The following is a 12,111-nucleotide window of genomic DNA, read 5'->3' as shown; positions in this document are numbered from 1 at the left end:
CAGACACTTTAATCACCTTCTACAAAGCTGTAATACTAATAAACCAACACATTTTTGTGAAGCATTGTGAAGTCGTAACTTTTAGAATCAAAAAAATATTTGGAATAAAGGATCCATCGGACAAGTGTCAAAACTGAAACAGAATCAGGAAAAGCGATCAGGAGACCTATCCAACGTGGTACATGGCGTAACTCTTCTTATAGGACTCTAATTTGGAAAAATATGTTTTTTCTATGCGCGCTTTGGAATCGAATAACTTTTTACGGCGCAAAATGGCGTACATAACATTCTAGTGCGTGTGAATTAGTTTAGTATGGACTATTATGCTGAAATTATACTCTTCACGTGAAAAGTTATTCCTGTAACACAATTTTCATTTCTGTTTCCATAGTGTGTTAGCACAGTAGTGTTATAAATCACTGAATCGCTAGACGATAATATAATTTTCATCATGTTTTAAATGTGAAAAACGTGCAGCACTTGACGTTGATTTACTTCTTATATTTTGTTGTGCATATACTGAAAAAATGGTACTCACCCGATCATCAATTTCACCAACTCCAACCTCCTCGTCATTCTCCTCCATGGTATTTTTGCTCTCAGAGAACACACGGATCAGGAATTCACCTTCTTCGTTCGGTTCGAACGTCGACGGCAAGATCAAATAATCACCGGGCGGCAGCTTGAATCGACAGCTCACTTCACGCAGATTAATGAACGCTTGCGAACGCGCCACCGAAGCATTGTACTTGAAGAAGTTCATCTTCTGCGGTTTCTGTGCCAAATCCCGCTCGGTTAACCGATACACGGCGAACCCAATCGTCAAACAATCCACGCCCATATTCCTGCGGGACCGACGGTTCTTCTGCATCAACGCAATGATTACCGTACATTTGCCTTCATCGTCATCCTCGTCGGGATCTTCCAAATGAACAACGTATTGGGGGTTATGCCAGAAGGTCTGCAAGTAGTTTCGACAACCTCCGGCCGTGCTACCGATGGCCCATTCACCCTCGAAGGTGGACATTTCCCATCGAAGCTTTCCGCGGTTCACCTGCTCCTCGCTGAGCGAATCCGGGCTCAAGTTACAAATCTCGATGCGGTCAAAGTACCGGGTGAAGTCTCGGTACGACATCCAAAACTCGCCATCGACGTCAAAATTGAGGCCGAGTTCTTCCTTCTGCTCATCGGGGATGTATCGCCATTCCGCCGATTGATCGCTCCAAGCCCCGTTCCACTCGGCTTCGTTACCCCATGGATTACGCAGCCGGATCAGTGGGATCTTCCCGGAGGTAGAGGGCGTTACGATGTCCACCAGTTGAATCTTGGTGATCGAGTAAGCGTGACCTCGAATGAGGCCTTCGCGAGTTTCCGCTTCCGTTATGTTCGGGTCGGGCTGTTAATGGTTAAAGTTTGTTAAATAAATGTTTTAGCTATTAGTGGGATGTGTACGCTTACCTCAATACTGCAGGCAAACATTGAATTCCGCTGGAATCCTTTCTCGATGATGGCGAAAAGATTCGGCGGTGTTTGGTCTTTGAGGTCGTACATTTCGGTTACACCTCCGGTGAAGTCCTCCATGGCTTCACAAGTTGTGCCACCTTTCAGCGCTTCGTAAGATCCGTGCAGTTTAGCGTAGGCCTTCTCCAACAGAGCACTCCAGAATTCGTTCTTTTCCGATGATCTCATATAAATCAGCTCCCCACGGTAGGTCGGTAACCGATCGTCAATTACTACATCGACCCATCGTCCGTACTGCCAGAAACGGAAGTGGAAGATTCCAGCGTATTCATCTTCGAAGCTGTTGTCCTCCGGAACTACACGGAGGAACATCTTCTGATCTTGCGTCAAGTTGGCACAAGCAGCCAACAACCAGCAATCGCCCAGTTCACCTTGCTGAACATCAAACCGAGAGAAACCTTCTACGAAGAATTCCGGACTTTCGCTGATTTCATGCGGGCGGAGCCATTCATAATGTCTATCCGGACGGCGCGAGAACATCAACGATGCGGCAACGGCCGGAAACTCCGGATCTTCAAACAGTGATCCGTTTTCAAGGCACTGACTGCGGAGGACGTAGTAATCCTGAACATCGGTACGCGTTCGAAAGCCACTGCCTTTTTCACCGAGCTGGAATGAGAAGACGAAAATTAAAATTAATAACCTATTCGAAACATATGCCATTCAGGATTCGTGGTCAATTGATCACATGTCATCACATATTTTTTACTAATATGACAAAACAACAAACAAATCACACTATACTCGATAGATGTACTCTCCGTCCGGTGTGTAGTACTTTTTCAGCGGAATTTGTGGCAGATATCGTGCATGAACCGGGCACGGGTTCTCGTAGCTGCCGTAGTAGAAGCTTTCCATCGGATTCTCCTGGCAGTATCGCCCATAGCTTCGATCGTACATCCCATAGTGATACTGCACCCCATTTGCCCCACTGCCGGAAAACTGCACATCCCCTAGCCCTGTTGAACGGTCAAACACTTGTGGACTAACATAGACCAGATTCCGTTCAATCACTCGCTGCACCAAGGATTCCACCACCGAGGAGCTGGTCATGACCGAAACGTTATCTGCTACCGACTGACCACGGCAACCGACATCAGTTGGAGGGACTACCACACTCCGGAATCGCACAACCGTTGCACAGTCCGACCGCGACATCCAATCGGGAGAAGGAGTAAAAGCTTTCCAACGAGACATGAACACTCCATTAGACCGGAACATGGACATCCCGCTGCGTGAACCTTTGAGTTGAGTAGGTGGCACAATCCCGACCATGTGCACTAGGCACATGGTCGGAATAGATAAATTAGCATTGGTCTTCGAAGGTCATGGCTGTTCTTTTCGGATGTGGCAAAATAATGAATAAACGGTACCTTGACAGTAACCCCCGGCAGGGAGTACAATCCGGACACCTCCTTGAACTTGGTTGGGTCGAAGTAGAGCCGTTTTGGTTCGCCCCGTTTGTCTACCTTTAATGTTCGCCCTATAAATGAATCAACTTCCTCTGCCATTATGGCAACTGTTTTGAACGTTTCTGACGGAGATTAGTGGACGAACTGTTTGAGAGCGAATGATTATACCCATTTCAAGAGCATGTTAAATTTGACCAAAACAAACCTAATTAGCATTCAAACTATTAACATGTGAAGGAGTGTTATCTGGGAACAGTACGTTCTGTGTATAAAGGGTAATTGTCTTGTTTGGGCTCTCCACATTTTTCCGGAGGTGCACATTTTAACAGTCCTCGTACTTTTATATCAACCACGGCACCAATCAAATGCTTAAAGATTGTTTCATCTGGAGACTGAAAACAAATCTGAATCTTCCACAAGTGCAACAAGATTTTTTTTTGCTAGTGGGGGAGAATGAACAATAAATATAGATCGAAATTTATTGTTTGGACTGGCATGACAATGCAATTATGGTTAAGATGGGAATAAGAAAGTGGTAAGGTAAGACTTTAATTTGAACGCCAACCCAACACTCAATCGTTGCAAGGAGAAATAGAAACAGAAAAAAAAGAATTTCGCGTCATGTATCAATCTTCAAATGTGAGGGACAGACACAGAACTCAAGAACAGAAATCGCATTTATACGACCCCACTGTTACAGGCATCCCATAGCGAAGCATTAGTAGCGACAAAGTGATAAATACAACTGGAGCGTACCAACCAGGGAATAAAAGCAACATATCATAGCGTCACATTCTCATCTTTATTCGTCTAGCCAGTCGCCAGGAGCAGAGCTGGGAGCATTGCAAAATCATTCAATGTAGGGTGTGTTTTTGCCTGTGAAAGTAACGTATAGGGTAAATGATGTATCTTGGACAAGCGCAGGACATTCATTAGAAAAAATATCGAGATTGAATAGTATAAACCAATTAAAAACCACTAGGTTCATCCAAATACATAACCTATGATTAGTCTTGTGTCTCCATTGCCCAATTTTTGAGTAAATTACGTTTACTAGGTGTAAACTGTGATATACTGCGAACTGAAATATTTTCTTTTTGGACATCAAATATATAATTTCGACATGGAAAATGAATATATTTTGGACAGAGTCATTTTCTCCTTATTTAAAAATGGCCACCTACAGATCTCAATGGTATGACTTACCTACACGTATCCACATTCATTTAAATGCATTTATTTGCTTAACTGACATAGATTAAACCAGAAATTAACATTGTTTCGCAATCTTATCGATATCATTGAAAACAGCCTGAAAGTTGGCAATTAATGGTTCATCCATGTACTGTACATGGGGTGACCAATAAATGTCTGATGCATAAAAACATAACTTCATTTTGGTCACTCCCTTTTCATCCGTCTCAAGTTCATGTTAAGCCATTGGAATATGTTAGTATCTCAATTACAATCAAACTTTGGCCGCAGGACCTCAAGATTGCCGTTTGAACCAATTTAAACGTGTTTCAGGTGCATGTTACGAAGAGTCCTATAATGCATGTTCTCCTGCATACTGGCGTCCAGCAGGCACTTTGGTAGAAAGCTTTACATTTTAGATAATTTTAACGATAAATAATAGTTGATTTGTGAATTCTCATCAGGAGCCGCTAGAGTTGAGGTAAAAGTATGCAATGATCATACTTTCGATAAAAAAATTCCTACACATTATCTAAAATTGATCGAAGAAGCTCAGGCTTGTCCAAAATATGTACATGTCCAAAATATATCATTTACCCTAGCAAACAGCAGCAGTCGTTGTCGCACAAATCGGCAATATCACAAAAATATATCGGCGCGGCACCGCATGAAAATTGTCCATGTTGTCGATTTTTTCACGCCAATATGTACTGAAACCGCATGAGAGTCCTATGTCGGTTTTTGGCGTTTTTGAATTCAGAAAAAGCTTAAAATTGCCTACAATTTAAGAAAAACTCAAGGAATAATAGGCTTCTTTGTAGAAATATGAAAATCAAAACCCACTTGTATTAATTTTTATTCGCATAGCAGTCGCATTATATATTGGAAAATAAAAGAAATATACCGTCGTCGGGAGTGACAATGCACTATGGTCCAGGATTCAGATTTACGCGGAAAGATGCATTTTACGCCAAAACTATATTTTTTAGAAAAAACTGTTGTTCTACAAAATTGTTCGAAATAGTAAGGCCATCATTATGGTTCTACCAAAAAATAGGGTGGCCCATCATATAAAAAAAATAGAAATTTTTTTTTTTTATTTCTCAGAATATTGACATGTTATGTTCTACAAAGTTGTAGCGCAGCTTATTCCAATCAATTTTGCTAAAAAACTTTGTCTGTAGCTCTTAAGTTGTCTGCTTTAGAGCAAATTTACCTAATTGGATTAGGGTGTACCTAAAAAAAAACTGTATTTTTGATGTACTTTATTTGTTTTACATTTCTCAAAAAAGTCGTCTTCAGGTGACTTTTAGAGGTCAAAAAAATGCAACTTTTGATGGGTAAATACGCTCAATATCTTTTTCCGATCAAAAGTTATAATCGTTTTTCTGTCAAAATTACATTTTTTTCATAAGTTGATATCTCCGGTTAGGGCAGACCAAAAAAATATGTTCACACGGCATCTGAAAGAGAAATTAATATTCTTTATTATGTCAAAAAATTTAGGATATGTTATTTTTATATCTCAAGTTTCACCAATTTTACTAAAATCATGTTTTTTCAAATAAATTGATATAACTCGAAAACGGAAGAAGATACAGATTATATTCTTATAGCAAAACACGCGTTTTAAAAAGCCTCAAAAGTTTTCAGAAGGTGACATCCGTGAAAAATAAAAAATGAAATGAGCAGATTATAAATATTCTTTTTTGAGGGACACCCTAATCCTGGTAAGTAAAATTACTCTAAACAAGTGAGCTTAAGAGCTACATAAAAAGTTTATATAGCAAAGTTGATGGAAAAAAGCTGCGCTACAACTTTGTAGAACATTTTATGTCAATTTTCCGCAAAATAAAAAAAATAAAATTTCACATTTTTATAAAATGGCCCACCCTATTTTTCAGTAACTCTATAATAAGGGCCCAAGTATCCAGAACAACTTTGTAGAACAAATTTTGTTTCTTAAAAGTATGCTTCAGACCGAAAATGCATCTTTTCTCGCAAATCTTGCAATACGATGATAATGATAAAATTTATAAAAAGTGTTTAAGCTGTAGATTTTTCATTTTTCATTTCTCACGAATGTCATCTTCTGAAGACTTTTGGGGCGTTTTAAAACGCGTGTTTTGCTATAAGAATATCGTCTGTATCTTCTTCCGTTGTCGAGTTATATCAATTTATTTGAAAAACATGATGTTAGTAATATTGTTAAAACTTGAGATAAAAAAATAACATATATCCAATTTTTTGACATAATGAAAAATATGAATTGCTCTTTCAAATGCCGTGTAAACACATTTTTTGGTCTGCCTCAACCGGAGATATCAACTTTAGAAAAAATGTTATTTTGACAGAAAAACTATTATAACTTTTGATCGGAAAAAGATATTGAGCATATTCACCCATCAAAAGTTGCATTTTTTTAGCTCTAAAACTCACCCGAGAAATATAAAACAAAAAAGTAGATCAAAAATACTATTTTTTAGGTACCCCCTAATCCAATTTGGTAAAATTGATCTAAATCAGCCAGCTTAAGAGCTACAGCAAAATTGATTGGAATAAGCTGCGCTACAACTTTGTAGAACATAACATGTCAATATTCTGAGAAATAAAAAAAAAAAATTCTAATTTTTTTTATATGATGGGCCACCCTATTTTTTGGTAGAACTATAATGATGGCCTTACTATTTCGAACAATTTTGTAGAACAACAGTTTTTTCTAAAAAATATAGTTTTGGCGTAAAATGCATCTTTCCGCGTAAATCTGAATCCTGGACCATAGTGCAATGGGTCAAATGGGGGTGAGAATGGGTCACTGTTTCAACTACTTAGAATGCTTGTAGAATAGATTGAATGGATCTGAGGGCAAGAAGACAAAAATATAAGAGACCATTTTGAACGATTTTGCTCTTCGACCTCCAGACTGCTGGAGAGAGCGATGACCCATTCTCACCCCCCCCCAGACCCATTGTCAGCCCCGATAGCGATAATTACAAAAATAAGTATAATTATGGTCCGTTTAGTACATAGGTTACATAGGTTTAGTTACATATGTAGCAATGTGTACAGGTAAAAAATATGCCAAATTTTCAGAAAGATTGCAGATTTTATAAATTTACTAGCTGTTTGTACCCGGCCTTGCTCGGAGTCGTCAGTTCGATTCGCCGGCTTTTTACAATAGAAAAATGATAAAACCAATTTGTCAACAGCAGGGCTGTCAGATGATTTTTTCGAAAATCTGTATTAACTTGCGTAAAAAATCTGTATTGTCTGTATTTGAGGGGAGAATAGATTTTTTTCTAAGTGATGCAAAATAGCTATTCTGGTGATTGTAGTGCGATGTATTTAGATAACATTCATTTTTTAAAACCAGGTAAATAAAATTAGAAATCCCAGAAATCCGTAGGAATCTTTTAAGGAGCTCTATGCAATTATGTTGAAGCATCTCATCACTAAATTTTCTCGGTTGTTATAATTTATTATTATTTTCATGTCGTCTTTAAATGCCACATCTCAATTATTATTCGACCTCAGCAACAGTTCTATCATGAGCCCACAAGTGATGCTTCTCGGAGCTTTTTTGCTAACTTCTACAATATTTCCGAATTAGGAAACATCTTTTGTCATTTCTTAAATAATGATTACTAAATTCGATAAAATATCTTAATAACCAGTAAAGCTGGGATTGTTTTCTGTTTGTTGGTTACTTTGTTGGTTAATTTAATCCGTCATCATAAATCGCTCTTTGCAATTGTTAAATCACTTGGGAAATAGTGAATAATTTGTTAATCACATATCAATCTTGGTAAATGAAATCTATTTTTAACTAATGAAACATTGGTGGTATTCGCATCATGGTACAAAATTTTTAAAATACCAATTATTGTCTTCTTCATAGATGGCCTCATTCTTATCATTTGGTACCATGGTACGAATAGCACAGGTCCGTATTTATTGTAAATCAAGATTGAGAATAAAAATCGGATTCTTATAAATTTCTTATGTGATAGATAAATATGTTTTAAACCTTTCTACATATTTACTTTAACAAATTTCACAAACTTATGAAAGAAGAACATCACAAGGGCAATCAAATTTCCTTGTGTGACTGTAAAACATCTTAATTTGTTTTATAATTCTATAATTATTATTTACATAAACTACTCATAGATACCAAGCAGTCAATTCGATATACATTGACTGATCTGATGACAGAATGTACTCAGGAAGCAAACTAACTTAAAAATTCACACTTACGTGGCTTCTTTAAAATACATTTGGAGTACTTTTTTAAAGATCCAATCAGTTTCATACCAGTGCTCATTTGAAACTCAAATGAGTTTGCCAAGTACCCAGAAATCAGTCACAACTCATTTTATTGATATTTCTTAAATATGGTTTAAGCTGTGGTTTAAACTTTAATAGATTTTTCATGTGATTTTTAGAAGTATGATAACATTCAAAATAACAAAAATCTGTACAAATCTGTATTCTATTTAAAAAATCTGTAAAAAATTTGTAATCTGTCATAAGACGAGTTTGTACAATCCCATTGAATTCCACCACTTAATTGTCGAGTCAAGTACGAGATACTGAAGACGGCTTTACTGTTAAGGTCGAAATACGTATCTGTCAAGATACAATTAAGTGGTGGAATTCAATGGGATTGTACAAACTCGTATTATGACAAGTGAAGACATTCCACTAAAAAGCTCAAAATAATTTTCTTATCTGTATCAAGTCTGTATTGACGTTTAAAAATCTGTAAAATACAGATAAATCTGTATATATGGCAGCCCTGGTCAACAGGGCTGAGACGAGACCTGCAAAGACGCTGCTTCTTTTCTCTTGTTTTGACACTTGTTCTTCTTTTCATCACAGTTGACCATCGAGTTTCAACTGTTTACTTGACTGTTTCACCTAAGCCCCAGGTGGACCCTTCTGAGCACAATAAAAGTGTATCCAATTCACGAAATAGTTAATTCATTTTCATAAGGATTTTTATACCGGGAACAAAACACAGGTTTATTACTGATTATTAACAAGCTAAACGGAAGGTTTGGAATACTCGTTAAAGTAAAAATGTCTTGGTAAAACAAAAATGATGTGGAATATTTTATTTGGGATACCAATACTTTCACTCAAAAAGCTGCTGGTTGCACCTGACAGTTCGTGACAGCAGTTGACTGGCAGCAGCTGAAGTTACATTTTTTCCTCTTTGCAGGTCTCGTCTCAGCAACAGGGTAATTGTATTTTGTTTGTGATACTTCATTGACTGATTTTTAAAGACCATTGCCTTATTCCGGCAAAATGCCTACTTTTAAGGTCAATCCTCACGGAATCCAGGTTTCAAAGTGCTCGCGTTTTCGGGGGCACACCACTCGATACGGAAGCAACGCATTTATGTCATTTTTGTTGATTTAGCTTTGCTGCGTCGCAGCATGCGTGAAATAATAAAAATGACAGTTGTGCGTTGCTTCCGTATCGTGTGGTTTACTTACTTATGGATCCTGTACACCTCCGGTGGTGCAAAGGGCCGACTTAAAAGACCTCCATCCTGAGCGTTGCCCGGCTATCGCTTTAACCTGTTGCCAGGTTAGATTTCGGTCGACTTCTTTTATTTCTTTATTAAGGCTTCGCCGCCATGAGCCTCTGGGTTTGCCTCTGCTGCGATGTCCCGCTGGGTTCCAGTCTAATGATTGTTTACAGATTTCGTTTCCGCCCCTACGTAGAGTGTGGCCGACCCAGCCCCACTTCCGATCCCGAATTTCTGTTGCTATCGGCCTCTGGTGACAACGACGATGGAGCTCGTTGTTTGAGATCCAGTTGTGAGGCCACCATGCCCGAATTATATACCGCAGGCATCTGTTAATGAACACCTGCAGCCGTTGAGTGTTCTCCACTGATATACACCATGTTTCGCTAGCGTATAACAGCAGAGATTTCACGTTAGAGTTGAAAATTCGTATTTTGGTGCGTTCACTTATCTGCTTGTTGTTCCAGATATTTCTTAAACTCACATAGCCCTTGCTTTCTTTATCCGTGCGCCTATGTCGATATTGGTACCGCCGTCTGACGCCATTTGGCTACCAAGATATTGGAAGCTTTCAACATTCTCCACTGGTTGCCCGGCTACTGTGAAACTGGAAGGAGTCACCGTGTTTACATCCAACGATTTGGTTTTGTTGACGTTGATGACTAAACCTGCCGAAGAGAAGCGCTCGGCAAGGTCGTTGAGCTTACTCTGCATATTAGAGCGCCGTTGCGCGAGGAGTGCAACGTCATCAGCCAATTCGAAGTCGTTCAGGTGCTCCATGGTTATAGGCTGCCATAACAGCCCGCGGTTTGGTTCACGGTCAATCGCATCTACCAGAATCTCATCGATTACAATGAGGAACAGTAACGGTGATAGAATACATCCTTGCCTCACACCAGCTACGATCTGGATAGGGTCGGACAGGACCCCATTGTGCAGCACTCTACACGAAAAGGCCTCGTACTGTGCTTCGATGAGGCCGATGATTTTCTTAGGAACCCCCTTGCGTCTCAGGGCGCCCCACATATTATCGTGATTGAGACGGTCAAAAGCTTTTTCGTAGTCAATGAATACCAAGTAGAGGGTCTCTTGGAATTCATTGACCTGCTCCATAATAATTTGGAGCGTGACAATATGGTCAACAAAGGATCTTCCAGCACTGAATCCGGTCTGCAGCCGCCGGAGAGTCGCATCGATCTTCTCCTGAATCCGGGCTAGAATAATTTTGCACAGAACTTTGAGAACGGTACACAGCAACATAATGCCTCGCCAGTTATTGCATACAGTCAGGTCACCCTTTCTGGGTATCTTCACTAAGATACCTTGCATCCAGTCGACCGGGAAAGTTGCGGTGTCCCAGATATTACGAAATAAACGATGCAGTAGTTGAGCGGATGTCATGGGGTCAGCTTTGAGCATCTCGGCTGATATGCGGTCGACCCCTGGGGCTTTATTCGATTTCATGCTTCGGATGGCTGTTTGAATCTCTAGCAGTGATGGAGCTTCGGTATTGACGCGTGTTATACGTCGGATCCTAGGCAGATCATGCCGAGGTGGTGATGGCCTGGCTGGCACTTGAAAAAGTTGTTCGAAGTGCTCGAACCAGCGTTTCAGCTGGTCAGCCGGGTCGGTCAATAACTGATCATTCGCGTCTTTCACAGGCATCGTTGCATTCATCTTCGCCCCGCTTAAGCGTCGTGAAATATCGTAGAGGAGGCAAATGGCGGTCCATTGGTCTTCCACGCTGCCACCTTCCGGAATATCTTCAGCACGCATCTCCAGTTCTTCAACGAAGGACCGTTTCATCGTGGCATCTTCCAGTCGGCGTGTGTTGAAACGTCGTCCAACTCTTTCCTCCTGCCGACGAATCCGCGCAATGCGCAGGCGTATTTCGTCGATGAGGAGGTGATGATCAGACGCGATATCGGCACTACGTTTATTCCGTACATCAAGAAGGCTCCGTTTCTATTTTCGGCTGATGCAGATGTGGTCGTTTTGATTTTCTGTAAAGCCGTCACGGGAAACCCACGTGCCATTGTGAACCGGTCGATGAGGGAAGAGCGATCCCCCGATCACCATGTCGTTATAGCATAGCATAGCATAGCATAGCATATGTGATTGTACAAATCGTGGGTGGCTATACAATGCTCAATTGAGCAATCTACTGTATGTTGTCGCAAATTGGTACTTGGGATTAGTACCTTTTCCTATACAGTAGCAGTTGTATACCTGGCCACGTCCTTACAATCACGGAAGGAAGGGAAGGAATGTTAGTTCAACATCTACTAGTGAAGATGCAGGGAACCCATACTACCTTCATAGATGTCTCGGGAAGGAAAATTTGTGTTAGTGGGTAAGGTGAATAATAGGGAGCTCTATTCGACAATATAGAACGTTTGTCAATAACAGTATATGCTGAAAAAAATATTAAAATATATTCATCAATTT

The 12,111-nt window shown here is 39.9% G+C and overlaps 1 protein-coding gene across 8 annotated transcripts in view; it reads right to left on the bottom strand.

The window, feature by feature from the left end:
* LOC134223374 (calpain-A-like) overlaps window positions 1–12,111 on the bottom strand; it is a 128,323-nt gene that overhangs the window by 40,045 nt on the left and 76,167 nt on the right. For all 8 annotated transcript variants that reach the window (XM_062702514.1, XM_062702512.1, XM_062702513.1 and 5 more), the window contains 2 exons: window positions 1,459–2,130; window positions 539–1,396 (listed from right to left, as the gene is read on the bottom strand). In XM_062702514.1, coding sequence (XP_062558498.1) covers window positions 539–1,396; window positions 1,459–2,130 — 1,530 coding nt within the window. The remainder of the gene's footprint in view (window positions 1–538; window positions 1,397–1,458; window positions 2,131–12,111) is intronic.

The sequence above is a fragment of the Armigeres subalbatus genome, chromosome 3, assembly GCF_024139115.2.
Source record: "Armigeres subalbatus isolate Guangzhou_Male chromosome 3, GZ_Asu_2, whole genome shotgun sequence".
NCBI lineage: Eukaryota > Metazoa > Arthropoda > Insecta > Diptera > Culicidae > Armigeres > Armigeres subalbatus.
This window is presented reverse-complemented; position numbering and strand designations above follow the sequence as displayed.